At 39.9% G+C, this 27,765-nt stretch overlaps 2 protein-coding genes across 4 annotated transcripts in view; both read right to left on the bottom strand.

The window, feature by feature from the left end:
* The window catches only part of LOC111346639 (uncharacterized), a 327,471-nt gene that overhangs the window by 234,392 nt on the left and 65,314 nt on the right, over nucleotides 1–27,765 (bottom strand). For all 3 annotated transcript variants that reach the window (XM_088726994.1, XM_088726992.1, XM_088726993.1), the window contains one exon: nucleotides 25,174–25,467. In XM_088726994.1, coding sequence (XP_088583120.1) covers nucleotides 25,174–25,467 — 294 coding nt within the window. The remainder of the gene's footprint in view (nucleotides 1–25,173; nucleotides 25,468–27,765) is intronic.
* Nucleotides 14,462–17,922, bottom strand: LOC148726270 (NACHT, LRR and PYD domains-containing protein 12-like). The gene is made up of 2 exons (XM_088727025.1): nucleotides 17,892–17,922; nucleotides 14,462–17,372 (listed from the first exon to the last, which is right to left on the bottom strand). The coding sequence occupies exons 1-2, from the start codon at nucleotides 17,905–17,907 to the stop codon at nucleotides 14,914–14,916; spliced, it is 2,475 nt and encodes an 824-aa protein (XP_088583151.1). The 5' UTR covers nucleotides 17,908–17,922; the 3' UTR covers nucleotides 14,462–14,913.

The raw sequence follows: 27,765 nt of genomic DNA, 5'->3' as shown, positions 1-27,765 counted from the left end.
TCGTTTTGGAGGGTGTAACAATCATTAAGGTCGTTAATCACTCTGGCACACTTTGCATCATCTGCATAGAGGGGAAGACTGGTACCAGTAGAAAGGTTTTCCGCAATGTCATTTACATTATACAAGAAATAGAATGGGGCCAGTGATAGATCCTTGAGGAACTCCGGAAGTAACTGGCTTCAGTCTGACGCAATGCCTTCGATGAGGAATCTATGACGTCTATTTGTAAGATAGTCTTTGAACCAGGCTAATAATGGATTTCGAAAGCCAAGCATTTCGAGTTTATACATGAGTTTCCCATGTGGTACCCGGTCTAAAGCTTTTGCCATGTCCAGGTATATGACATCAGTTTGACCACCCGAGTCAAATATTAATGCCAGTGAATGAATATATTGAACAAGCTGGGTTACGCAAGATTTATATTTTCTGAAAGCATGTTGTTCTGGGAGAAGAAGGTCTTCGACATGGCTTTAAATGTGGGTATGGAAAAATCTTTTAAGTTCTTTTGACATAATGGACAAAAGTGAGATACCTCTAAAACTGGTGACTACATCTTTTTGACGAGATTTAAAAACAGGGGTGAGATTTGAGTCTTTCCATTTCCCTGGGAAAACATCACTTATTAATGACCTGATGAAAATTGATGTAACCGAGTCACTTACTTCAGAAGAAAACTCTTCCAAGAGCCTGGCAGTTATGCCATCTGGTCCACGACTTTTTGATGGGTCCAGGTTTTGGAAGATGGATTTTACCTCAGAAACAAAAAAAAGCCACAGTTGAAATTTCATGAATAGGTAAAACAGGGTGAGATCCCGGTGGTGGAGGTTCAGCATAAGTATGACTATAAACTGAGTGAAAGTATTCATTAAAGAGATTTGCACTCGGAGGGACGAGTGGGGTGAGGGGAGGGGGAAGGGGTTCGAGCTACACAAAGGCTAATTTCCTCAATGGTGTCGATAACAAGTATTTCTGCCACAGTCTCTTCCACGCCGAATCCATCTCCTTCAGGAAGTTCTCGGGGTGGTTTTCAGGTAAGAAAATTATGGAATTAGTTGGCGTACTTCTTTTCCCTTTACTAATCGTTGTTTGTCGGGTTGGTGGAGTAATTTAGGAGACTTGTTTTCGATTCCAATGTTTTTTCTATGGACTTAGTAAAAATTCGACATGCTTCAAGTGTTGTTCTTCTCTTATTTCTCATTTCAAAGTTTACACGAGTTTTTTCGATCCAGTCTGATATGAGATTTTTTGATCCAGCTCAATGGGGACTCACGTGACAACGCTTTTGCGATTAAAGATCATGAAATGCTGAGTGGGTTCGCGTAAACACTTTGTATGTATAGGGGAATGCGCCAAGTTGGGTCACATGAAATTTCCTGCTTGTACAATGTGAGGCGCATTGTGGGCTTACGTGACAAAAGTCTTGATTGTAAAATGTGATGAACTTTGTGGGATCAAGTAAAACGTTTTTGTATAACGCAATACGCTGTGTGTTTTCACGTGACAAAGTCTTGATTGTAAACCGTTATGCGCTCTGTGGGATCACGTAAACAATTGTTCATATAACATGATGCGCTGTTTGGGCTTACGTGACAAAATCATATTTGTAAATCGTGATGTGCAATTTGGGATCTCGGAAACAATTCTTCGTATAACGCGATGCACTGTGTGGGCTCACGAGCTTTTTAATTCTTCGCACAATTAGAACTCTGATTGCCGCCCAGTTAGCCCAATGGATAGTGCGCTGGACTGTTGTGCGGGAGGTCGAGGGTTCGAGCCCCGGCCGGACCAACATTCAAGGTCTTAAGATAATTGAGAAGAATTTGCTACCTTTCTATAACATCAAGAAATGGTTAGATATTCTAGTCCTGTCGGATATGGACGAATAAATGGAGATCCCGTCTCCTGCAGGGTAAGGGGTAGGAGACGTTAATTTCCCACGCACGAGATTACTTTCTGATGCATGTCCTTCCCTGGGGTGGAATGGGTGGGTTTACTGGTCCCGCAGTATTTGGCGCAAGCTGTTGTGGTGTCCCTGCCGGTCGGCGAAGCTAAAAATCTAGACTAAACTAAACTAAACTCTTCAAACATGTGTCAACTTATTTTGACGCTGACTGTAGATGCTATAAAAAGAAATGCAAACGTTGCCAGAGTAGAGATGGCCTTTATCAACATTGCGGTTCAAGTGCTGGTTTCAAAGCCCCCCGGCTTCATTTCATTCGTGTTACATCAGCGGCGTTGGATTCCGCACGAGAGGCCAAGGAAGACAAGGCAAAGAGGTATACCGTCATTCTTCGCCAGCGTCACCCTTTGCTCCACAATCCAGCCGTATTTAGCAAAAGAAAATTAGTCTCAGATAGGGAAGAGGCAGATGCTGTGAAAGTGATAGAGAACAGCATTCAGAGACATTCCGGTACCGGAGGTACTGGAGCAAGAGCTTTAGGATAGGACGCACTGGTCCCACTTTTCAAGGCAGTGTGGCCGAGTGGTCAGCGTGTCGTACTCGCAATCCGCCCGCTCCCGGGTTCGACCACTATCTGGATTTTTTTTTTTATGTTTGAAGTGGACGGCCAGGTTCCCGTGAGGGCGGTGCAATGCCTGCGGACCAACAAGTCTAATCCAACCCTATAGGCCGGAGTGCAATGCCAGTAGGGTTGGGACCGCAACAAACGGGGGACACAAGTCGCCAACTTCGATGAGGAATCGAACCCCACCTCACTTAAAAGTTGTCACACACACTCCAACAATTAAACTCACACGCTCAAAGTATGCAGCAATATATACCTCACTGAGAAAAAATACACTCAACATTAGTTTTAAAAATGGAGAAGAGTACGAGCGACAAAACAGAAGTAACTAGGTCATGAGCACAGGACAGAACAAGCCCCTAACAGCTTACTTACTTAATAGGCAATTGAACAAAGCGAATAAAATCTTCTTTTTGAAGCAGGAGAATTTGGAAATTTCAATCAATTTACAGTACTTCAGAGAATGGTAGGGTGGTTTTTAATCCCCACGTTCTATTTCCAAACTAGAGATGAAAGCCAGAAGTCAAAATCATTTAAAGTTGCTTCCCATAGAGGAATCTGATCACAATTTTTAAAAAAAATTGAAACTTTATTTTGACCTACACGTGAAATTCAAGTTCAGAATTGATCCATCTGGATTAGCTGCAATTTGAGCAGACGCGAAAGAAAAGGCTGAAAATAAATAAGCTTTAACAGGATTCAAAACTTTACTACGCAGACTTTTTTATTATGAGGATTTTTAAACACATTTCACACACCATTTTAAATCATTACTTGTTTCATTGTCCCTTGTGAGTGGAAAAAAAGGAGGAAAACAAATCATCTACACATTCAGTTACTGTGAAACATCTATGTAGTTTAGAAATTGTATGAGTGACATGAATGCACTGAAATGCTATTATCAGCTCAGCTAGAGCTAAATGACACAAAGATCGATATTTTACTACCCATAATTTTCCAGTTACATCCACTTGAACAAGTTTTAAGGATTTGGCTTTTGAAACACAAATTCTGTCACTACTAGTTAAAAAGAATCCAAATTAACTTCAGATGCTATCAAAGGAAGATATAAACAATACACTTCACCACAATGCTTTTACTGTTCTAATCTCACAGGAAATTTCAAGACTGTAACTGCATTATTTCTCGATTCACAACAAATATGTTCCATGTTTTGGCTTCATGCATTGGAGTTCAATTTTTCATTGCATCAGACATATGTAATCACCTGTTCAATCACATCAAGTGGATGCCACTTAAAAACTTTGCAGTTCTTTCTGGCATTCCAACCAGAGCATGTTTTTCCAAGTTACAATCAACAGAGCAGATATCTCTAGAATTTTCCTTGCTTCTCGAACGAATCTGGCCAGATGCGACAAAATCAGTGAGTTAGCTTCAAATATCTTTGAAGGCGATGAAACTCATGCCGCCTTACTAGTTGACGCCTCTAACGCCTTCAATTCACTAAACAGAGCGGCCGCGCTTAATAACATCAGAGTGCTATGCCCATTGATCGCCATCTATGTAACTAACACTTATCGAGTTCCTGCGCGCCTTTTTGTGGTTGGTGGTAGTGAGCTTAAATCTACAGAAGGAACCACACAGGGAGACCCCTTTAGCTGTGTCAATGTATGCAATTAGTCTACAACCGTTAATGTCGTTACTTCAAAATCGAAGCACTGCAAAACAATGCTGGTTCGCAGATGACGTTACTGGAGCAGTATCCCCAGAAGAGATTAAGCAATGGTGGGATGAGTTCAGAGAGGCTGGTCCGACCCTTGGATACTATCCTAATCCAAGAAATGCTGGCTTGTTGTCAAGCCGGAAAAGAAAGGCCACGCGAAGGAAATGTTTGCAGGGACTGGTATCAACATCACCATCGAGGGACGCAAACACCTTGGCGCTGCGCTGGGCTCTCGGTCTTATCTTGAGCAATATGTGGGTAGTAAGGTAGAAGAATGGGTGAAAGAAGTGACGAGGTTGGCGGAGTTTGCAAGATCTCAGCCCCAAGCTAGTTACGCCGCATTCACATTTGGGCTTCGAAACCGGTGGACGTAATTTATGAGAACACTGCCGGATATCGAGAACCTACTACAGCCTTTAGAGTATGCAGTCTCGGACGTACTTATACCGTCGCTTATAGAACGTAACTGTTCTGAGGAAGAGCGTAGTCTGGTAGCATTACCGGTGAGTATGGGAGGCCTTGGGCTCATTAATCCATCTGATACTGCGCATGCGGAGTATTCAGCGTCTGTTAGGGTAAGCGCTCCACTTGTAAGCAAAATAGAAGCGCAATCCCATGAGACTCCAGAAGAGGCCGAGGTACAACGACTGGTATACGTCACCCGGAAAGAAAAGGATGATAGAGTAAAAGAAAAGCTCGAGGAGGTGAAGGCCTTATTACCAGACAAGACACAGAGAGCCGTAGACCTGGCCTGTGAAAAAGGCGCATCCAAGTTATTCCTCTCAAGGACATGGATTTTCATCTCAACAAGCGGGAATCTCGGGACGCTATGAGGCTTCGATATGACTGGCCTATACCCGATAATCCATCCATTTCTACTATTTTTATAGTAAATTTTTCTTATTCTTTTGTGTTGAACTTTTGAAGACTTTGCATTTCCTTTGTCGAGGGACTTAAAATTATTGTTATCAGAATCATTTTTATTATCATTATTATTATCATCTTTATTATCATCGAAAAGCTCGACAAGTAAACGTAGACGAGGTGTGTTTTTCTTAGCTTCTGATGGACATTTTAATGTGTTTTTCGATTTTTAGGGTTTTTATCAAACTTTTGTAAATATTTTGGTGATTTTAAATAAAGTTATATTTAAAAAAACCCCTTCAAATACTGCCAAGTGGACAGACATTAAGTGTTGATCTCAACACTGAAAAAAGATTAAAGATTCGCAAAAGTCTCCAACAACCAGAAATCGTCAAACAAGTCTAGCGAAGTAGAGATCAACCGCAGCCAACTCGAAAGTCCGCCATGTTTCGAGACTATTCAAACAGACTGGTTACCAGTGTCTGTTAGCAAATTTGAAAGGAAATTTGTACTCGTCTCGTCCGTTATTTGTACTCTACGAAACTCATTTGGAAAATGATAGTAAATATAAATATAAAGTATAATTCACTTATCCTAGATTAAGACACTGTGTGCATGGTAAAAAACATATGCCTAGTCCAGCCATAACGAAAAGTTACAATGCGTAGGTCATATCGTATTTCCTCAAAAAAGCGCCTAGTCGCTTATTTTAAGTTTTGGCTAAAAGGGGAGACCATAATCATTTTCCTGTACTGATTCTGAAACATTTGAAACTTTATCGATAAAGAGGCAAAACAAAAACAGGTTTTTCGTTACATCTGTATTATCTAAAAAATTCAGGGAGGAGGAAGTGCGATTTATTAGAGAGGGGTGTATAAATCAATTGACATTGTGGCCAAGGAAGTAGGCGCTTATTCGAGGAAGAGCACTTATAGAGGATGTACGGTATTTGCCTAACCCACAACACTGAGATTCAAGTTCAGACTTCGCACGATACTAGACACATATCATCACATGTCGAAAACATGCTATATATTTGTATCGTGACTTTTAGCCATTTGAGAAGTTAAAGTATTTGGGGACGTGTTTTGTGGCAAATGTTCGGTTGTTGAGTGGAAAAGAGAAAACGGTGGTTTAGATAACCAAGAACGGTTCTAGAAGATCTATCCGTCGCAGTTCTTTGATTTTCTTTAACTTCTGTAAAAAGAGATTGATATCGTTTCGAGATTCATCGTCGAACTTGCAGCTGACGAAAACCCACCAGATACAAATTGTAATCCTCACACTAGATTCTTGGCGGCCTTCGGCATTCTTTCTCCATGCAATCTGAGTCACATTTGTAATCCTAAACACATCAGATATTTTTACACATGTTGTCTCGATATAAATAATACGCAAAACAGAAATGTCACTGAGAAGTCTTAACGTACCACAGGGGCCTAGATAGAGAGATTTATGTATCTGTTCTAGTTCAATTTAACACTTGGTTCAAATTTTATTTTTCCTTTGTTCTCGGTCATGTTAATGTATGAGAATGAGTTTGAAACAAAGGAAAATAAAATTTGAACGAAGGATAAAATTGAACTACAACATATCCATTGGATAATTAAACCTTATTATATCAACGCTTCCTTCAGTAACTTTATTGTTCTTTGAACAATCGCGGCCTAATGTTTGTAACAGCTGCCTTTTATATACTGACTCCCATCAGTTTTGATTGGCCACTGAGGCACATAAATAACTGGGCCCTATAAAGTTTGGGCGAAACATTTTGATAGGTAATCGCATGGGGCCGAGTAAAATTAGGGATTGATATCACGCGTGTTTTCGGAAGTTGCTGAAATTGCCCGAGTCGCGCAGCGACTCGGGCAATTTCTGCAACTTCCGAAAACACAAGTGATATTAATCCTTAATTTTACGAGGAACCATGTGATTACTTGTTTATAATATAAGGGGCAAAGTGTTTTCTTACTGATCCCGCGCAAAACGGGACGCCATTGTTACAAAACAAACAGAAATTTATTTACCTTGGCAGCCGTTGCTAAGCGATTTTCAGCCAATCATTTTCAAGTAATTTTGCCCGGGGCAATTACAAAAATGAAGAAAAAATGCCCTCTGTCTTGACCAATCACAATTCAGTAATTTTTCCCCTTATATGATAAGGATAGATATCGGGATTTTACTTCCATACTTCTTCAATTCTTTTCTTTTGACTCGAAGGTCTTTTGTATTTCCTCGGAGCTGTGCCTTGAAGATGTTTCGAAAGTTATTATGAAGCGAAGCTTCTGCTCTGATTCCGTAAAAAAACTCAGAACATCCTTACACCCTACTGATGGGCTGAACACGCAGAGTGGAAAAGAAAAGTTATATTAACCGTTAGGCGTAAACTTCGTCCCTAATCTATCCGCTGTGTAAACACGATTTAAGGCGAACGATAGTTACAATAGTTAGTCCTTTCTGTTAATATGAATTTCATTTTGTCTGTTTTATAGATTTTCTTTTATCGTGGATCTTAAAGACGAATGAAACTGTCCAATCGTGCCGCACAGCTATGACGGAGGTTTCCGGTTCATTTCACACCTGCACACTTTCAGAATTAGTTTTGAACGAAAAAAATCAACAAACAACTCAAAAATTTAACCTTGTACACCCTAATATCAGTATCCACATTCTCCATACTGTTCTCGATACAGCTTCTTTAGTTGGCGATCATTTCCTTTATTCTCCTGACCTTAATGTTTGCTTCAGAGGTGATGTTGTAAGGAGATATTGGATGCTGATCACTCTTAGTGCTCAAAGGGTTAAGGACTTTCTACTATCCTCTCATTCTTCTTTTCACTTTTCGTTATTGTTTTGGGAGGCGTTCTGTAAAGGATTTCATTTTTGCGCGCCTGGAATAACTCTATATTTTAATTTTTAAATATTAGTTTTATTCTGCCGAGCAATTTTCGCAAATTTAGCTCAGACTGGCAGAGCACATTCCCTTAACTCTTTAACTCCTGAGGGCGACTAACATCTAATTTCTCACCAAGGTATCACTGCTAAATCAATGCTTATGAGAATTAAGAAAACGATCGCAAACTTGAAGAGCTCTGGATTTTTTCACTAAATTCTCCTCGTCAGTGCCGTAGGAAATGTATAAAGGATATATAGTGTGGGGAATGCAAATGTGCTGATTTTGGGACGTGAAGGGTCAAGAGCTTCAGTAAAACTACAAATATTACATTGAATACCAAGATATAAAAAATTGTGCCACACTGTTGTCTTTATTTCCAACAGGTATACAGATGGTTACCTTTTGATATTTTGGAATCATTATTATCATATAGATGACTCCAACAGTCTACAACAATATAGGTTTGTATCGTATATTGTGGTGTCTAAGTATGTTGTACTGCAGTGGCTTGGTTGCCAAGGGACAGGTCATTATATAGCACCAGGGGGGTGGGTTGGGAAGGATTTTGGTAGTTTCAAGATTAAATTGACTTGATCTTACCATAAAAATGTCTGTACTCGAACTTAGTACCCCACCCAGCCGAATCTTATCCCTGTTTCTTTCGCATGAAGCGACAAGGGGTATTACTACTACCAAATGGATGGAATGCTAGTCAATCGTAAGGTTACCCCCCCCCCCCCAGCAGTTTATCAGGTTTTCTCAATAGTTAGCCTCTACTCATTTATGCTCCGGGGCGATATGGGGGGGGGGGGTAGTGTAACTAAAGCCACGCGTAATTGTGCTCATCCAATTACTTAAAATATCCACACGCCTATGGAACTAAACATGAGTAGAAAAATACGTAGTCACTGGAGAGGACGAGAACTTAAAGGACTTACCAGAACTTAGCAGAGTTAGTGTTTACGCGTCTGTCCGCCATTACTGCTAGTGAGCCTGATGCGTCACTGCAAGTGACGGGCACCTTAGTTGTAAATTAGACTGTAAGTATTTACTAAAACAGTGAATGGCGTTGAAGGCGCGCTCTGATTGGCTATTTAAACTCCGAATATCTTTTGCTAACAACCTCCGAGCAGTTCCCGCGGCATTTGCGAACGAAAATATTGTCATTGTCGCGGGAATGTATGGTTTAAAATTACCTTTTTGTGCTGTATTATCTCACTGCTTTAGTATATTCTAAAACAGTTATGTACTTCAGTGTCGGCGGCTTTCGGTGGATAATTGCCTCGCCGTCTTACCACTGGCGACTTCCACTTCTTTGAATAGTTGTTGATTATCTACTAAAGTGCAGTATTGCATATTGCAGTGCTGCACGTGGCCTTCATGTCTAATCTATTAAAAAATATATACACGTGATTAACTAATTTGAAGAAAGTAACGAAATTTTCATCATCCAAGGACAAGTAATGTGATCAACAATTAAACTAAAGGGCTGAATTGATTGGAATTTCTGATCTGTCAATCATGAAGCAACATTTAAGCATGACTGATCACATAAACAAGGCCTGTACCGCGGGATTCTATCATTTAAATAACTTGAGAAATACCTTTCGAGAGATTTTTTAACTACTTTGGTTCATGCTTTTATCACCAGCCGTCTTGATTATTGTAATGTAATTATTGTAATACGCCTTTCCATATAGCATCAGTCTTCGAAGAGCCAGATGATATCTTATGGGCATGGCCAACCTTGTTTAAAGGAACTTGTGACTAACACGTCGCCCAGGAAGAAGTTAAGATCAGAAGTAAGTTAGCTCCTTGGATAATTAACGAAATCTGTTACAAGATCAATAAAAGATACAAAATTTTCAAAGCTTCAGTCAGCACCAAATGCCCTGAAATGTGGTCAAAATACAAGAAAGCCAGAAATGCAGTGACGTCAGCTTTGCGAAAAGCTAAAGCATCCTACTTCAACAATATGTTCGAAGAAGTAAAGAAATCTAATGCCTACTAGAACTTAATTAACAGAGCTACAAATCGCTCAGCACGCAACAGAACAATAGGCCCCTTTAAGAGAACCGACGGCAGTTTTGCTTTCATGGATAAGGAAAAAGCCCAAATGATGAATGCATACTTTTCGGAGATCGGCGAGAACTTAATTAAATGACTGCCAATGCCACCGCAGCCCGCTTTAGTGGACGCCAGCGCGTCACTTTATATACTGTCACCTAAAAGCCCTATTTCGATTACAAACCATTCTGTTGAAAAAAAGATAAATAAACTTAAGACAAATAAGTCAGTTGGACCTGATGACATCTCGCCTAAACTTCTCAAATTGGCAGGAAAGGCTATTGTACCAGCATTGGTCAAACTTTATAGTGACAGCATTGAACAAAGAATTGTCTCAGTTTCCTCATGGAAGACTGCTCGATGAACTCCGCTTTTCAAAAAGGATGATGAAACAGACTGCGGAAATTATCGACCTGTCTCCCTTTTAAGCGTGCCAAGTAAGATCCTGGAAGCAGAAACAAAAGATAGACTGGTGCAGCACGTTTTTGTCGACAATCATTTAATCACAGAGAGGCAATGGGCCTACCGACGCGGCTACTCGACTGAGCTCTTCCTAGTACATCTGACAGAAATATGGAGGAGAGCGTTAGACTCTGGTAATGTTGTCGCAGTAGCCTTTGTGGACCTCAGAAAAGCGTTTGACAGGGTATCACACGAAATCTTACTGAAGAAGCTGAAATATAATTTCGGTATCACGGGAGTGTTGCTCGATTGGATTAGGAACTACTTGAGGGGAAGAATGCAGTACACTGTGATTAATGGCGTCGAATCTGACATGTTACTAACAAATTGCCTACCACAAGGATCTGTTTCAGGCCCTATTTTGTTCACTTTATTCACTAATGATCTTCCCGCCGCGATTACCATGGGATCCCTGTTCATGTACGCGGACGATACGTCAATTTTCAGCATCGGAGTCTCCGACGCAGCGATTGCTTCCATGAACTGTGCTCTGCGAGAGGTCTACAGGTGGTGCCTATAGAATCGCTTAACACCTCACCCGGCTAAGAGCGAAGTCATGTTAATTAGTACACCAACCATTATAGGACCGCTACCTCCAATATTTTTGGGTAAATCTGTTTTAGGCTATGGCAAAAAATCGCGTCTTCTTGGAATGATTGTAGACGACAAGCTTACTTGGATACCGCGCATATGCTAGAACTAGAGAAAAACGTTGCGAAAAAAATAGACTTATTGAAGCGCTCAAGGTTCTTGCCCAAAGATGTTGTTTTAAAGTTTTATTTTAGTGTAATATTACGTTCTGTGAAGTATGGTATAATATTATGGGGTTCGTGTACAAATTCGGATCTTCTGTACTCAAAAGAGAAACTTCACTGTAGAGCAGCTAAAATAGTCTACAACTTATCCAAAGATACGGCATCTAATGTAGCTCTCAACGTTTCAGGATGGGATACGATCAATTTAGAATACAAATTTCAAATAGTTAACCTTTTTTATAGAGCAAGTAAAGTATCATTACCTCAGTCTCTAATTAATAGCATATTCATAAGGTGCGAATGTAGCTATTCACCAAGAGACCAAGAAGCAATAACCATACCTATATTCAACACTAGATTGTTAAAGGACTCTTTAGCATATAGAAGTTCGGTACTATGGAACTATGTTAACCATCATGTCAAAAATGTAGGTAGTTTCGCCCTTAAGAATCTTAGGAGGCTACTCAGGAGAAATAATCACTTCACAAGCTTTACTTTTACTAGTTTATCAGGTTCGACGGCTAGGAATTGAAAGTGAGAATAATTGCATTAGGCCACTCTTACGCCATTATTTACAGTCACATCAGTCAACCTCGTTCCCAGGGCCTTTCCCTTAGTTGGGGGTGAATGAATGAATGAATGAATGAATGAATGAAAGCCTTTATTTAAAGAGGGTAGCACTTAATAGCCAGAGGCTAATAAACTTGTGGCCCTCACAGATTACACAACCATATAATCAGATAAATATGTAAGCTAAAATATGTAAACATTTAAAATAAGCATTTCAAATAAGACAAGGTTCAATTAAGAAGATATTATTTAAAAGTAAAATGATGCAAACATTGTTGTTCCTAAAAAATCTTGGCAAACATGTTCTTTTTAAAACATGCTAGAGGATCTAGTTTCCTAATTTCAATAGGTATACTATTCCACAGTCTTGTAGCCGAAACAGCGAAAGAGCGTCCTCCCTCTGATTCGATGCGAAGGATCGTGCACATATACGTTTCATAACCGCAGTTCATATATATGTATTTCATATGTTTGTTGTTTGATTTATCATCTTACGGGTTTATGTCGAATTAATTTGATGGCCTGCTCCCAGTTGGCTTGTTAGTTCAATTGGTAGAGCGCTGCACTAGTATCGCAGAGGTCAGTGGTTCGAATCCCGTACAGGCCTGAGCTTTTTTCAGGTCTGATTTTCACTATTGCTTAAATAGTGCTTTACTGCGAAGGATCGTGCACATATACGTTTCATAACCGCAGCTCATATATATGTATTTCATATGTTTTTTGTTTTATTTATCATCTTACGGGTTTATGTCGAATTAATTTGATCGCCTGCTCCCAGTTGGCTTGTTAGCTCGATTAATAGAGCGCTGCACTAGTATCGCAGAGGTCAGTGGTTTGAATCCCGTACAGGCCTGAGTTTTTTCCAGGTCTGATTTTCACTAATGCTTAAATAGTGCTTTACTGCGAAGGATCGTGCACATATACGTTTCATAACCGCAGTTCATATATATGTATTTCATGTTTGTTGTTTGATTTATCATCTTACGGGTTTATGTCGAATTAATTTGATGGCCTGCTCCCAGTTGGCTTGTTAGCTCAATTGGTAGAGCGCTGCACTAGTATCGCAGAGGTCAGTGGTTCGAATCCCGTACAGGCCTGAATTTTTTTCAGGTCTGATTTTCACTATTGCTTAAATAGTGCTTTACTGCGAAGGATCGTGCAAATATACGTAAAACTACTCTTTGTCGCAATTTGCCCAAACCACGTTGGCGTAAGACATAACAGGGCGAATAATGCTATTATAAAACTGAAGTCGTTGTTTAAGAGGCAAACAGGCTCGAATCTTAGCAGTATTGCGATTCTAGAGGCATCTTTTTACATACTTTCTCAATATGTTCATTAAATGACAATTTGCTGTCAATTTCTACTCCTAATAAGGTAGCACAATCCACATTATTGAGCTGTTTTCCGTTTACAGTAACAGCTATGTCACTTCCATTTATGTCAGCCACACATCTTTTCCCAGTGATCGTGAGTACTTTAGTCTTGTCTTCATTTAAGGGGAGCTTATTTGCTGAAGCCCAAGATTGAATTTCAGAGACAGACTTATTTCGTGAGGAACTTAAGTTGGCTAAGTTTTTCACATCAGCAAAAGCGTTGACAGCCATATCGCCTGCGTAAAGGTCCAACTGAGCACTTGTATACAAGGGCAAATCGTTAATAAACAAAATGAAAAATAAAGGATCTAAAATACTGCCATGAGGGACTCCATGCAACATCAAAGCTTCGCTTGACTCACTCCCATTTACACGGACAATTTGCTTCCGATCCGACAAATAAGAGTGACAGCAGGCAAGCTCCCGGGTGACTATACCGTACAGCTCCAACTTGCGCAAGAATAGCTTATGGTCCACCATGTCGAAAGCCTTTCGATAATCGACCAGGACCATGCCGCATACATGATTGTTATCTAAGCCGAAAAAAAGCTTGTCACTAACTTAATTAGGTGGAGGGGTGGAGCTTGAGTGGGGAACAAAGGACAAAGGCTTTTGGAACGCGGTTCTCACATCCGCTAGTGACACACTTGACTGAGCCTCGTGTGCTAACTTTTTTTCCTTTCCACATTTTGACGTAATCTGCAATCTATTACGTAGAACATACAGGGCAACGTGGAATCTAAAGTCTGTGTCACCATAGCCTACATAAATAATTAAAACTTCCCTGTTAGCGCTCACTTCAACAACTTAACCGTGATCTGCACTCTCCTTCGGTTTTACTTCATATAACGGTGCATGCAGAAACGAAAAACTACTGAAGGCATAAACCTGTACGATAAATTTGCTTGGTTCACGCAATAAAAAATTTAATCCCGCAACCTATCTTTGCAATAATTGGCTCGGCTCAAGAATGAGTTCGAAATCAAGTAAGTGCAAGAAAACAAGCCTTTTTTCAGAAAATGCCAGAAGTGATTAACATGTAACTTCTCCCTATGATATCCATATATTATCTAGCAAACAGGTAATGAGAATTTAACACTTAGTACTACAAATCTAACACCAAATTCTCGTACCTAATTAACTAGGATATGTGTATCAACCAGAGGGGAGAATTTACAATCAGATCTTGAAAGTAAAAAGGTTCAGGAAATTAAACCCACAAACCAAAGGTATAGGAAGCAATATATTCCCAGCGAGCAATCTATCAACAAATTCTTTATTCAATGCGATTCTATTTACAACAATCGTTTTATTTTACTCACATTGAGCTATAACAGTTCAAGTACTTTGTAACTCTCGTTGACCCAGAAAAAAAGATCTACAAAAGTTACTTTGAGTACCTATAATAATAAACTATCAAGTCCACAAAAACTATTAACGTTTTCAGGCTTCAAGCTGCTTTCACGAAAGCCTTTTGCCATAAAGTTCTACTATGATCGGTAATGATTCAAAATATTTTGTTTCCAACCATTTCGTAACTGTTCCCTTTTTAAGATTTAGCTTAAAATTAAGATCATTAAAATAAATTGGCGAGATCTCTTGCAAGCTAATGATGTAGATTAGTTTGACGCTGCTTCCCACGTTTACAGAAAGTGCTTTAAATAGCTTTATTTCTGAATTGGGAAGAGTTCAAAACCTGGTCTGTATTTCTCCACTATGGCTTGAAGAGATTTTTTTTTAACTCACTTATACTATTTAAACCCCGAATATCTAGGCTGATTAGCGTACAGCTTGGATTCTGTAACGCTTCACATAGACTGGCAACACCGGTATCAGTGATATCATTATCCCCCAGAAATAGAGAGGTTAGCTTACAGCTTGGATGCTGTAAAGCTTCACATAGACTGGCAACACCGGTATCAGTGATCTTATCCGCAGTCAGACCTAATGTGGTTAGCTTACAGCTTGAATGCTGTAAAGCTTCACACAGACTGGCAACACCGGTATCAGTGATCTCATTACGACTCACCTTTAGTGTGGTTAGCTTACAGCTTGGATGCTGTAAAGCTTCACATAGACTGGCAACACCGGTATCAGTGATGTTATTATGATACAGACGTAGTGTGGTTAGCTTACAGCTTGGATGCTGTAAAGCTTCACATAGACTGGCAACACCGGTATCAGTGATCTTTTCACTAGTCAGATCTAGTGTGGTTAGCTTACAGCTTGGATGCTGTAAAGCTTCACATAGACTGGCAACACCGGTATCAGTGATCTTACCACTAATCAGTTCTAGTGTGGTTAGCTTACAGCTTGGATCCTGTAAAGCTTTAAATAGACTGGCAACATCGGTATCACTTACGACCATACTTCCTATCTTCAATTTAGACACAAGAGAGTGTTCATTGTTCAGTGAATTACAGACTCGTTGCATTCCAGACATTGTTAGCTGGGCACCTGTAAGGTTCAATCTCTTAACTGGGACGAACTTATCAGAACATTTGTGTTTTGCCTCTCCAGCTTCCTCTTTATTTAGTTCACTGATAATGTCCAATACAAATGATAATGCAATGCTGTCTATATCAAATAAATGAATCCATTCAATGACGCCGTTTGAAATACTGAACGCTTGGGGATGACTCCTGATAAACGTTTTAGCGAATTCTTTGTCTTTATACTCACTCAGACACTTTGCTCTGAGAAATCTAGTATCATTCCCTGAAACTTGACTACTGGTCAACAACTTTTCCATCAGTTCCTCTTTTCCCTCACTTGACAAAATGCCAGCCATGAATTGGAAAACCATTTCAGAGCATTTCTTGACTGGAATACAATTTTCCATTACAAACCAATTGGCGGCTAAGAATTCTTGGACAGTGAGATGTGTGAAGCTGAAGTGTTTCGTGGTTCTGATCGAGCCAGTCCTGTAAGGCTGACCACAGTAAAGAAGACCGCTACCTTTCAGTTTGTTGACTTCTTCCAACTCAAAACCGCCTTCTATCTCGCTTTCATCAAAAGTTGGCTTCCTTTCAAGCAGAAGTTTTGCCGCTAGTTTTGATAATTTCTCTAATGTGGTTTTGATGACCGGAGGAGGCTTGAATTGTTCAGGAATTTCTTTCTGTCTGTATTCTGACTCGGCGCTGTGCTTAAGTTCAAAAATATCAATAAGTTTTGTGTAAATGTCGGTTGTTGAGGCAGGAAGGTCACGAGGATTTCTTGTTTCGTTTAGAGTATACTCCATCTCGAAGCACAACAGATAACAGAGCATAGGAATATGAGCAAAACTGACTAGGTTCTCATTCTTCATGACATGTTCAAGCACAGCGCTCTTCATATTTTCGTTTTCATTGAAGTACTTTTCAATGTATTCTTTAACCTGTTGTGAAGAAAATCCCACAATTTCTACGTACCGTTTAAAACGGATTCCTCCCAGCTTATCCGATTCATCAGGCCGCGAGGTTACAACGACAACAGAACCTTTCAGTATCTCACCCTTGATGAGTTTTGAACATAATGCGGCCACCGGCATTTTACTTCTAGCGTTATTCCAACGTCCTTTTCCCGAGTTTCCAGTGATATAATCTTGCTTGGAATACTCATCATAGCCGTCAAGGATAATCAAAACTTCTCTGGGATGACTTACAATATACTCAAATGTAACGTCATCAATGTTAGAGTTGTCTTCTAAAGTCGAAGAATAGTTTAAGATTTCTCTTAAAGTCACATGCTCTTCATCAAGCAAATTCAACTGACGGAAAGTAAGCAAATACGCAAATTTAAAATTTGGGATTTTAACGGTTTTTCTTGCTTGGAATAATTCGTTTTTGGCCCAATCGCGAATCAGCTTTTGGCAAAACAGAGATTTCCCAATCCCTGCTTTCCCAACGACAAGAATAGAATTAGGATTCTCCTGATCATTACTCGTGCCAAGAAATATTTCATCACAGTGCTTAACTGGAGTACCGCTGACTTTTCCGAAATACTCAAGGTCTTTACTCCTTGAATATGTCTCGTCATTCCTGGTGAGGCGTTTTCTTCCATGTTGTATGAGAAGGTTAATGAATATTTCATCCGTTTTCAAGTTGGAAATGGTGTGAGAGGCCAACAGTTTGGGTTGGAAATCCGTTTCGCTTAAAATGGAAGTCTTTAAAGCTGTAGTGTAGGCACTTATGGCTGAAAGATAAGAAAGGGAAAATACTTCAGTAGTAAATAACAAGAACGCGAGGAGAACAGTTTAAGTACTTTAATTCTTACTCCACAGGGTTGAACTTTTAAAGCTGTTGTTTAGGGACTTACGGCTAAAGAAAAAGGGAAAGGAAAATGTCTTACTAATAATGCCAACGCGAGGAAATGCAGTTTAAATAATTTATATCGAATTCAGCACAGGGAGATTAACTTGCACAGAGCTTGAAATGTGTCTATTGTGTCTATCAGATAACAAATCGATCCCTATTCAAAGGATAGAAAAGTTTGTTTCGTTAAAGCGTCACTCCTCCCTTGAAAATCAAGTAAGTTAGCTAAACAAACCCTTTCGGGCGGCTGGTATATCAGCTGATAATGTCCACTTCCGAGAGACTGTCTGAAAAGTGACTATTTGCATGGGAAATCGCATAGAGCCGAGTAAAATTAAGGATTAATTTCACGCGTGTTTTCAGAAATCTAGTAAGGTCAATACTGCACGCTGTTACGTACGTTTGTAGAAAGCCATTTCAGTTTTCACTCAAGTTTTACTTTTGTTCAACAACGTCAAAGAAATAAAAGCAACCCTGTTAAAAAATATTGCCATAAATGAAGTTATAACATTTTTTGGCAGTTAAGCTATTTTAATATTTCCTAAATGTTTGGTATTCGCCCAGGCAAATACCAAAATTAATAAAAAATGCTTTCTGTCTCAGCCAATCAGCATTTATTATTTTGGCCTCCAAGTTAGAAGGCCTCGAGAGAAAATGTAACATCATGAGGGCAGTCTCTGAGCCAAGAACATTACCAGCCAGCAAACCAGAAAAGGGTTTCTTTTGTAACCCCTAAGATAATTTTTGATATCGTGCGAAAAATGCTCTTTGAAAAGCTAGGGTGAAGCTGTAGCAACGACGACGGCGACGGCAACGAGAACGGCAGAAAACAATAGGCTTAATGAGCAAAAACAATCGCCCTGCACGTGCGTTTAACAGTTTGGTACATTTCTTTGCCGTTCCCGGCAAAACAACAATGTGAAATAACCAAACGTTAGGTTTTCTCGAGAACGTGAGCGCATGACGGTTAATTTTTCTTTCTTTCTCCTTACTTTAACGCCGTTCGTAGTGATAAAGTCCCTGAATAGTTCGCCAGCATTTTCCAAGTGAAACACATCAGAATAACCTCGAAAGAGTTACAAAAACGAAAAGTTAGATTTCGACACGCCGTTTTCGTTGCCGTCGCCGTTGCTAAAGCTCCCCAGTGTTGATCTAACGGCGGATGAGTATATACGACCAGCTTTTTAATACCACTATCACTGGACTCAACAAAACGATTTTGTTTTTCTTGTGTGTTAAAAAAAAAAAGATACGGATGAAAAGATAAAATTTTAAGCAAGCTTTATTTCCACCGGCTTTCTTTCTTTAAGACGGAATGAATCAGAGGAAAAGTATTGAAGCAGACGGTAGTTATTGCTTGATAACTGTCGATTTATTTTTCCCCACGCGACATTCAGTAAAATCGCACGAAAACCAGTGGCTAGGTTATAATTCGTAATAATCCTTGAAAAATCTCTCCCTCCCCCACCGCTTTATGTTTGTAACAACAACCCTGGATTTCATGAAAAAATTATCCTTGAGAGGGGAGTGGAGTGTTGTCAGAAGAGCTTGAAAAGGATTGCGTGACGTCTCATTCTGAACGCTTGACCGGTACAATTAAGAGTTGCGTGACGTCTCATTCTGAACGCTTGACCGGTACAATTAAGTCACTCGCAGCCATGAAAGATGGAAAAATCTGCATTTCTGAAACTCCATCGTACTTAAGACCTCCGGTGACTAATTTCAGAAATAGATATTTCCGACAATTTCGAAAAACCTTATTTTCATAACTCTGAATTTCTAAAATGAAACCAAGGAAAACTGTTTGCGGTGAGAAGGATTCACTTTAATCTAAATAGACCTCGAGGAGATTCCCTCAAGAGTAGGATATCTCAGTCCTGCAAATTTCTTTTACCGATTCGTTGCCAATCCGGGAACTTTTGGTATTGGATTTGTTAAACCTTTAAAACACCAATTTGTAATTAAAACAGCGTTCCGACTTGGCAGCGACTTCGGAGATTAAGAAGGACGCTGAAGTAGAAAAGATTTTTTAATTCGAATACTTTAAAATCATTTTTTTAAGCTTTAATTTTACCTTACTTCATGAGAGATTCTACGATCGGCGACAAAATTGTCGACGTGGTATGGGTTGCTAAGCAGGACCTTTACAGGGGACACTTGGTATGCATATATGGTGGGCCTGAACAGCATGCTGGGAAAAACTATTCACCGCACAATATTTGTGTGGTGCTGCACGAGGAGATCATAGATCATAGGCATGGATTGCCAAGGAGGAGCACAGGGGATCAAGGGGACACTATATATGATGGGCATGGATTGCCAAGGAGGAGCACAGGGGATCAAGGGGACACTATATATGATGGCCATGGATTGCCAAGGAGGAGCACAGGGGATCAAGGGGACACTATATATGATGGCAATGGATTGCCAAGGAGGAGCAAAGGGGATCAAGGGGACACTATATATGATGGACATGGATTGCCAAGGAGGAGCAAAGGAGATCAAGGGGACACTATATATGATGGACATGGACTGCCAAGGAGGAGCAAAGGAGATCAAGGGGACACTATATATGATGGACATGGATTGCCAAGGAGGAGCAAAGGGGATCAAGGGGACACTATATATGATGGCCATGGATTGCCAAGGAGGAGCAAAGGAGATCAAGGGGACACTATATATGATGGACATGGACTGCCAAGGAGGAGCAAAGGAGATCAAGGGGACACTATATATGATGGACATGGATTGCCAAGGAGGAGCAAAGGAGATCAAGGGGACACTATATATGATGGACATGGACTGCCAAGGAGGAGCAAAGGAGATCAAGGGGACACTATATATGATGGACATGGATTGCCAAGGAGGAGCAAAGGAGATCAAGGGGACACTATATATGATGGACATGGACTGCCAAGGAGGAGCAAAGGAGATCAAGGGGACACTATATATGATGGCCATGGATTGCCAAGGAGGAGCAAAGGGGATCAAGGGGACACTATATATGATGGCCATGGATTACCAAGGAGGAGCAAAGGAGATCAAGGGGACACTATATATGATGGCCATGGATTGCCAAGGAGGAGCAAAGGAGATCAAGGGGACACTATATATGATGGACATGGATTGCCAAGGAGGAGCAAAGGGGATCAAGGGGACACTATATATGATGGCCATGGATTGCCAAGGAGGAGCACAGGGGATCAAGGGGACACTATATATGATGGGCATGGATTGCCAAGGTGGAGCACAGGGGATCAAGGGGACACTATATATGATGGCCATGGATTGCCAAGGAGGAGCACAGGGGATCAAGGGGACACTATATATGATGGCCATGGATTGCCAGGGAGGAGCACAGGGGATCAAGGGGACACTATATATGATGGCCATGGATTGCCAAGGAGGAGCAAAGGGGATCAAGGGGACACTATATATGATGGCCATGGATTGCCAAGGAGGAGCAAAGGGGATCAAGGGGACACTATATATGATGGACATGGATTGCCAAGGAGGAGCAAAGGAGATCAAGGGGACACTATATATGATGGCCATGGATTGCCAAGGAGGAGCAAAGGGGATCAAGGGGACACTATATATGATGGGCATGGATTGCCAAGGTGGAGCACAGGGGATCAAGGGGACACTATATATGATGGGCATGGATTGCCAAGGAGGAGCACAGGGGATCAAGGGGACACTATATATGATGGCCATGGATTGCCAAGGAGGAGCACAGGGGATCAAGGGGACACTATATATGATGGCCATGGATTGCCAAGGAGGAGCACAGGGGATCAAGGGGACACTATATATGATGGGCATGGATTGCCAAGGTGGAGCACAGGGGATCAAGGGGACACTATATATGATGGCCATGGATTGCCAAGGAGGAGCACAGGGGATCAAGGGGACACTATATATGATGGCCATGGATTGCCAGGGAGGAGCACAGGGGATCAAGGGGACACTATATATGATGGCCATGGATTGCCAAGGAGGAGCAAAGGGGATCAAGGGGACACTATATATGATGGCCATGAACTGCTGGGGGGGGGGGGGAATATATGTGGTAAAGGCTGATAGTTTCTAGATATGGTAGACACTTCCTTTCGGGTGCTGAGCAAGCAGATCATAGGTCTAAATTGCCAGGGAAGAAGTAGGCAGTAGAAATTGTTTGCTAGAGGGGTGATGAAGGAGTGGTAAACACAGAGATCAGAGGTATGGTCAGCAGAGGAGGAAATATGCGTGTGAAAGAAACTAGAGGAGAGGAGAACTTTGGGGGAGACCAATAATGTGACCTAGAGGTAATAAAGAAGTCTAGGAACATTCTGTAGGTATTCACTTCATCATGAGATGATAAAAAGTTGGAAAATTGTTTTCGTTAAATCTGCTAGAATATCAAATTATAACATTTGGTGCACAATATGGTCTTCAGCAGTTTTTAGTTGTACCCAAACTCACCTTGTAAGTTCAAAGTGGGATAAGAAGTAAAATGTTGGAATTGAAGTTTGAGAGGAAAATGATGAAAATTTGGATAAAGTCTGTGAATCAGGATGCAAAGACAAAAATTTGCTAATTCTCAGTTAAACTGAAATTTTAGCCTAGAATGGTTCTTATATGAAGGGAACTTAACTGCGAAATTTTAGTCCAACAGATTCTTAAAGTTTAGTTTCTTGTAAGTGGGTTTTTACTGTAGCTCAGAATTTAAAACCCAACTATCTTTTTCTCATTCTTCAGGGAAATAAATAGTGATCAGTCCTCACTGCATACCTGTTACCACATATCAGGTTGATGAGTTATAGAAGGAAATCCACAACTACCCACTGAAGGTTGGTTCAAAATTAACATCACAAAGGAAAGTAGGTGGTGAAAAATTTCTAGTTTGTGTAAACCTCTCAAAATTGCAAAATGTGACGAAGTGGAGACGGTTTTAATGTAAAGGACTTCAAAGCTTAATCTAAAAACTAATTAAGGTCTAAGACAGCAGGAAGGAAGAATCATTTTAGTCTAATGCATTCTTTGGTGCACAAATCATTAGATAACTACTGTATGGAGTGAGCAAAGAACATCATCAACACTACAAGCAACTATACAAATTATAGAAAGTAGTTTCTATTTAAATGCAATTTAAATACTTTCTATCGAATGCACCACTGGGAGATTAACTAGCAAAGAGCCGAGTGCTTGAAAAGTGTCTATTGTGTCGATCAGTTGAGAAATATACCCCTATCCAAAGGATAGAAAAGGTTGTTTCGTTAAAGCGTTTTTCCTCCCTTAAAAATCAAGTATATCATAGGGTAAACAAACCCTTTCGGGTGGCTAGTATATCGGCTGACAATGTCCACTACTGAGCGACTGTCTGAAAAGTGAATCTTTGCAGGGGTAATCGCATAGAGCCAAGTAAAATTAAGGATTAATTTCACGGGTGCTTTCAGAAATCTTATAAGAAGATCAATAACGCACGCTGTTAACCACGTTCGTGGAAAGCCATTTCAGTTTTCACTTAGTTTTGTGTTTGTACAACAACGTCAAAGAAATGAAAGCAATCCTGTTGAAAAACATTTGCCAGCAATGATATCAAAAGTTTTAGGCAAAGGTAACCTATTTTAACGTTTTCTAAATTTTGGCAGTTGCCTGGGGCAACTACCAAAATTAATTTAAAAATGCCTTCTGTCTCAGCCAATCGGCAATTGGTAACTTTGCCCTCAGTCTATCTCACAAGGCCTAGAAGCGCAGTTTCGAGGGAAAATGTAACATCATTAGGACAGTCTCCGAGCCACGAACATTATCAGTCAGCAAACCAGAAAAGAGTTTATTCATTTTGTAACTCTTAATTTTCATATCGCGCGAAAACCGCTCTGTAAAAAGCCAGAGTTGATCTGACGGCTTACGAGTATATGCGACCAGCTTTTTAAGACAACTATCACTGGACTCAACAAAACGAGTGTGTTTTTCTTATGTGCAAAAAAAAAAAAAAAAAAAAAACCAGAGATGAAAAGAGAAAACTTTGGAGCAGGCTTTTTTTCGACGAGCTTTGTTTCTCTCTGACGGAAACAATCAGAGGACAAATATCTACGCAGACGGGAGTTAATGCCTGATAACTTAGGTATCCAATAAAATCGCACGAGAATTAATGGTAGGTTGCAATTCGTAATAATTGTTGACAAATCTCTCCCTCCCCCTTTCGCTTGATAAGGTTTGGAACAACAACAATGGATTTCATGAAAAATTTATCCTTGAGAGGGGAGTGGAGTGTTGTCAGAATAGGTTGACAAGGGTTGCGTGAAGTATCGTTAAGGACGCTTGACCGGTCCTGTTAAGTCACTTACAGCCATGAAAGATGGAAAAATCTACATTTCTCAAACTCCATCACACTTAAGAACCCTCGTAACTAATTTCAGAAATAGATATTTCCGTCAATTTTGAGAAACCAGATTTTTCTAATTCTTAATCTCTGGTAAGAAGGACTCGTTTGAGTTTAAATATAAGCCAGTGAGGATCTCTCAAGTGCACGATATCTCAGATCTGGTTTACACTTAAGCAGATTTCTTTTTCTGATTCGTGACCAATTCGGAACATTTAGGTAATGGATGTCCCTAAAACATCAATTTGTAATTAAAACAGCCTTGTGACTTCGCCGCTACTTTGGAGATCAAGAAGGCCGCCGAGGTGGAGTTAAGAGAAGATTTTTGAATTTGAATAATTTAAAACCGTTTTCGAAGTTTTGAAGTTTACCTAACTTCATGAGAAAGTCTAAATCTGCAATTGACGACAAAATTGTCAACACATTAGTCTTTCGTTTGCCCCCGTCAAGTAAACCTATTTGCCTGAATAATACCAGGCTCTTAAAGAAATATTCACATCATCAAACGACAGATGTTGAAACAGATGCTTTGACAATTGGTTCCGTTCTCATCTACATTGGTAGGACAGTCGAGGTGAAAGATCTGGGTAACAACCGTTTCAAGGCGAAGCGTTGCTACATTCATCGATGTACGTAATGAATTCGAATTCCTTGGCGAAAAGGGCCTCCCCCTTCCCCACTGAATAAACCAGAGGATGTCTTAGTTTTTTAGTTACTTCTCTGAAACCTTGCGACCCGCTAGTTTTCTTTTTTTTTTTTTTTTCTTTAAGTACGAGGAGAGTGGAGTTGGAGTTGAAGAGATCCAGAAGTAATTTGTATGGATTCCCAGGGAGGAACTAGGCAGGAGACATTACCTAGAGGAATGTTGAAGGAGTGCTAAAAATGGATATCATAGGCATAGTTGGCAAAGGAGGAACTATGCATGTAAAACTAACGATAGGGTGGTAGAATTTTTAGGGGAGATCAACTTATGTGACTTGCAGGTAGCCTATAAGTTCAGAAAACGTTTGGTATAGATTTGGCCTACAATGAGGTGGTACAGAGTTGAAAAAATGTTTACAGAAAACATATATGCCAGAATATTAAATTATGACTTCAAGTTGACAATACGGGCCTCAGCGTGTTCGAAAAAGTTTGGGAAATCATTGTCTTTTCTTTTACAAGTGCTGCGGTATGAGTATTAAACCTATTGTCACAAAGTTTCTCAATTCTTTGTTTTACGAAAAGCAGCGTTACTCCTGGATTTAGGACCCAACTATTTATTTATTTATTTCATTTGCAACTATTCTACTCAAAGTTAAGGTACAGTACATACCACTCTTTGTCTTAAATGTTCTGACGTCTGGCTCACTGTCTCCTTGTTTGTTGACAGCAAACAGCTTCACTTCGTACTCTGCGTCATACTCGAGACCAGTTATCTCGTAGTGAGTTTCCACAATGTTTCTCCGTTGAACCAGTTCTGTGGATTGTGTCATGGGTTGTTTCGTCCATTCCAGACGGTATTTAATGCTGCAATTACTGCTATTAGCCTCTACTTCTGACCAGGTCACAGTGAAATCTTTGTCAACTTCACTTTCTACATTTGTGATGGTGGGTTTCTCAGGTAAACCTGTTCAAAATAATAATTCTTTTGAGTTTTGTCTGTGATGAAAGTGAAAAACTTACTGTAACTAGATTCATCGCTGTGTGTAGTGAATTTAAATTCCCTAGCAACACACCCCCCCTTAAATAAACAAGTGGGTTTTTTAGTTTTTTCAATTACTTCTCTGAGATTTGGCAACTTCCTGATTTTCTTTTAAGTAGAGGAGAGAGGGGGGGTGGGACAGCAAAAACGGAGAAGTAATTCTTACCCCCCTTGCAAATTCACTGAAAAGGTACAAAGTTGGAAAAAATTTACTCAATAAACATCTATCCCAAAATATTAAATCATGACAAAGTTCACAAGGTTATATCTTAACTCAACATGTTACTTCAAAGTAAGACAACAAGTATAATGATTGGTACTGAAATGTAGAAGTATAGTAAACCAAATCATTTGGGTGTAATCTCTGAATAAAAATACTCAGACAAAAGATTTTTAATTCTATGCCATGCATGATCATTGAGGTGTTTGCTTTCAGAGGCATACATTTTCAAAATCATTGGCTGCATGGTAATATAATCAATACCAACAAAAAGATTCAATTAATTGATGCAACAAGAAACATCAATAAAAGATTGATAAACTACTCTTTCCAGCATCAAAAATTAGATATAAGTCTAATCAGTGCAATTTACAACCAAGTATAGGTGACAATGGTGAAAAAATGTAAAAATGTTGGGCAAATCATTCTTTGTTTTTTATACGAGAGCTGCAGTATGAATACTACAGTGCAGGTCAGAGTAATGCGAACCAAAACATGCGCGAGTAACGCGTCAGCACCAGACGCATAAACGCGTCTGTGTCTATAGGCATACGCGTCAAGGACGCGTATAGAGCAAAGTCATCAGTATGTATGAGCTGACTCATTGTTTTTTTTATTGTTTATATTTTATTGTTTTTTTAATGGCCTGGCATTCTAAATTTAGTTGAAAGATCAAATTAACGTGGCGCATCGACATGTGGCGGACGCGAACTGCTAAATTCGTTGATCTGTCAAACAAATAGTAAACTATTAGCCATTCTTATGTTAACAGTGAACGGGTTTGATAAAACAATTTGTTGCAGTGTCTGAATTATCTCTTTACAGCCTGTAGAACCGAAGATAAAATTTTGCTTGCCGCGACGCTGACAGTCCGGTTTGAAATCACAAAACCTTTTCCCAGAATAAAAATTTAGATTAATAAAACAAACATCGAATGGCACCGTACTCTCGATACCAAACAAAAAACTGAAAAAAGCTTCCAAACTGAACTTACATGTAGAATAAGATTATAAACAAGAGTGAAAAGGTTACGCGTCGTAATCATCACACATGAACTTAAGCCGCGAAGCTTTTTCGAGTTTCGTAACCGTTGCAGAACGTTCCGTGCGGGGTTTGGATTGAATATTTTTCCCTTGGCTGACTACTAGATCATCTGGGGATCCTACGTAAACTAGCAGCATTTTCGTTCGCGGTCCTTACTTCTTATTTATTTGGAGTAACCATTTGCCGAACTGGCTCGTGTCCAAGGAAGTGCTAAATTTATGTAAAACCCTTCCACAATCTTCAAAACAGTCTGATCGCGAGAAATAGTCTTGCGTGGAATGTTGAGTAACATCATGACTTTTTTCGGCGTCATAATGTCTCGCGATGTGACAAGATCAGATTTCAAGTTCGAACGTATGCTAATTTGTTGAACAAGTGGACTCAAAAAAATGTCTTTGTCAGGTCTCTTTCAGCGCAGAAGCGATACTGTTTTTACAGCCGGCCGAATACTAAACGGACAACTTTGGCCATTCTAACGGACGACTGTAAGCCGTTCGAACGGGTTAAGAATTTTCTCAACGGATTTATACAAAAGCCGTTCAAAGAGATGACGATTTTTTTTCTGAACGGATTACCTAAGCCGATGGAACGCATGCAATTTCTTCTGAACGGTAGCACAAGCCGTTCGAACGCGGGTTAATTTTTTTCTGAATGTATTTTCCAAGCCGCTCGAACGGATGCATTAGTTTTTTTCAGAACCGATGAGAAACGGCTACTGAATTGAATTCCGTTCGGGAAATTCAGAGGAGGTCAAAAGAGGTGTGATTTTATCAATCCATTGTTTACCTTTACCATGCTGAACATCCGCTTGCTAAGAGAGGTAATTTTTTTTGCGCGGCGATAAAACTTCGATTAAAAACATGGTAGTTTGCTATTTAATTAAATCACCTCTTTACGCCTCATGAAGCTAGAGATCTGAATGAAATATACAAGTCTTATCTCAAAGGCTGTTGAAATGG

The sequence above is a fragment of the Stylophora pistillata genome, chromosome 7 (genome assembly GCF_964205215.1).
Source record: "Stylophora pistillata chromosome 7, jaStyPist1.2, whole genome shotgun sequence".
Lineage (NCBI taxonomy): Eukaryota > Metazoa > Cnidaria > Anthozoa > Scleractinia > Pocilloporidae > Stylophora > Stylophora pistillata.
The sequence above is the reverse complement of the archived record's forward strand: the minus strand, read 5'-3'. Positions and strand labels throughout refer to the sequence as shown.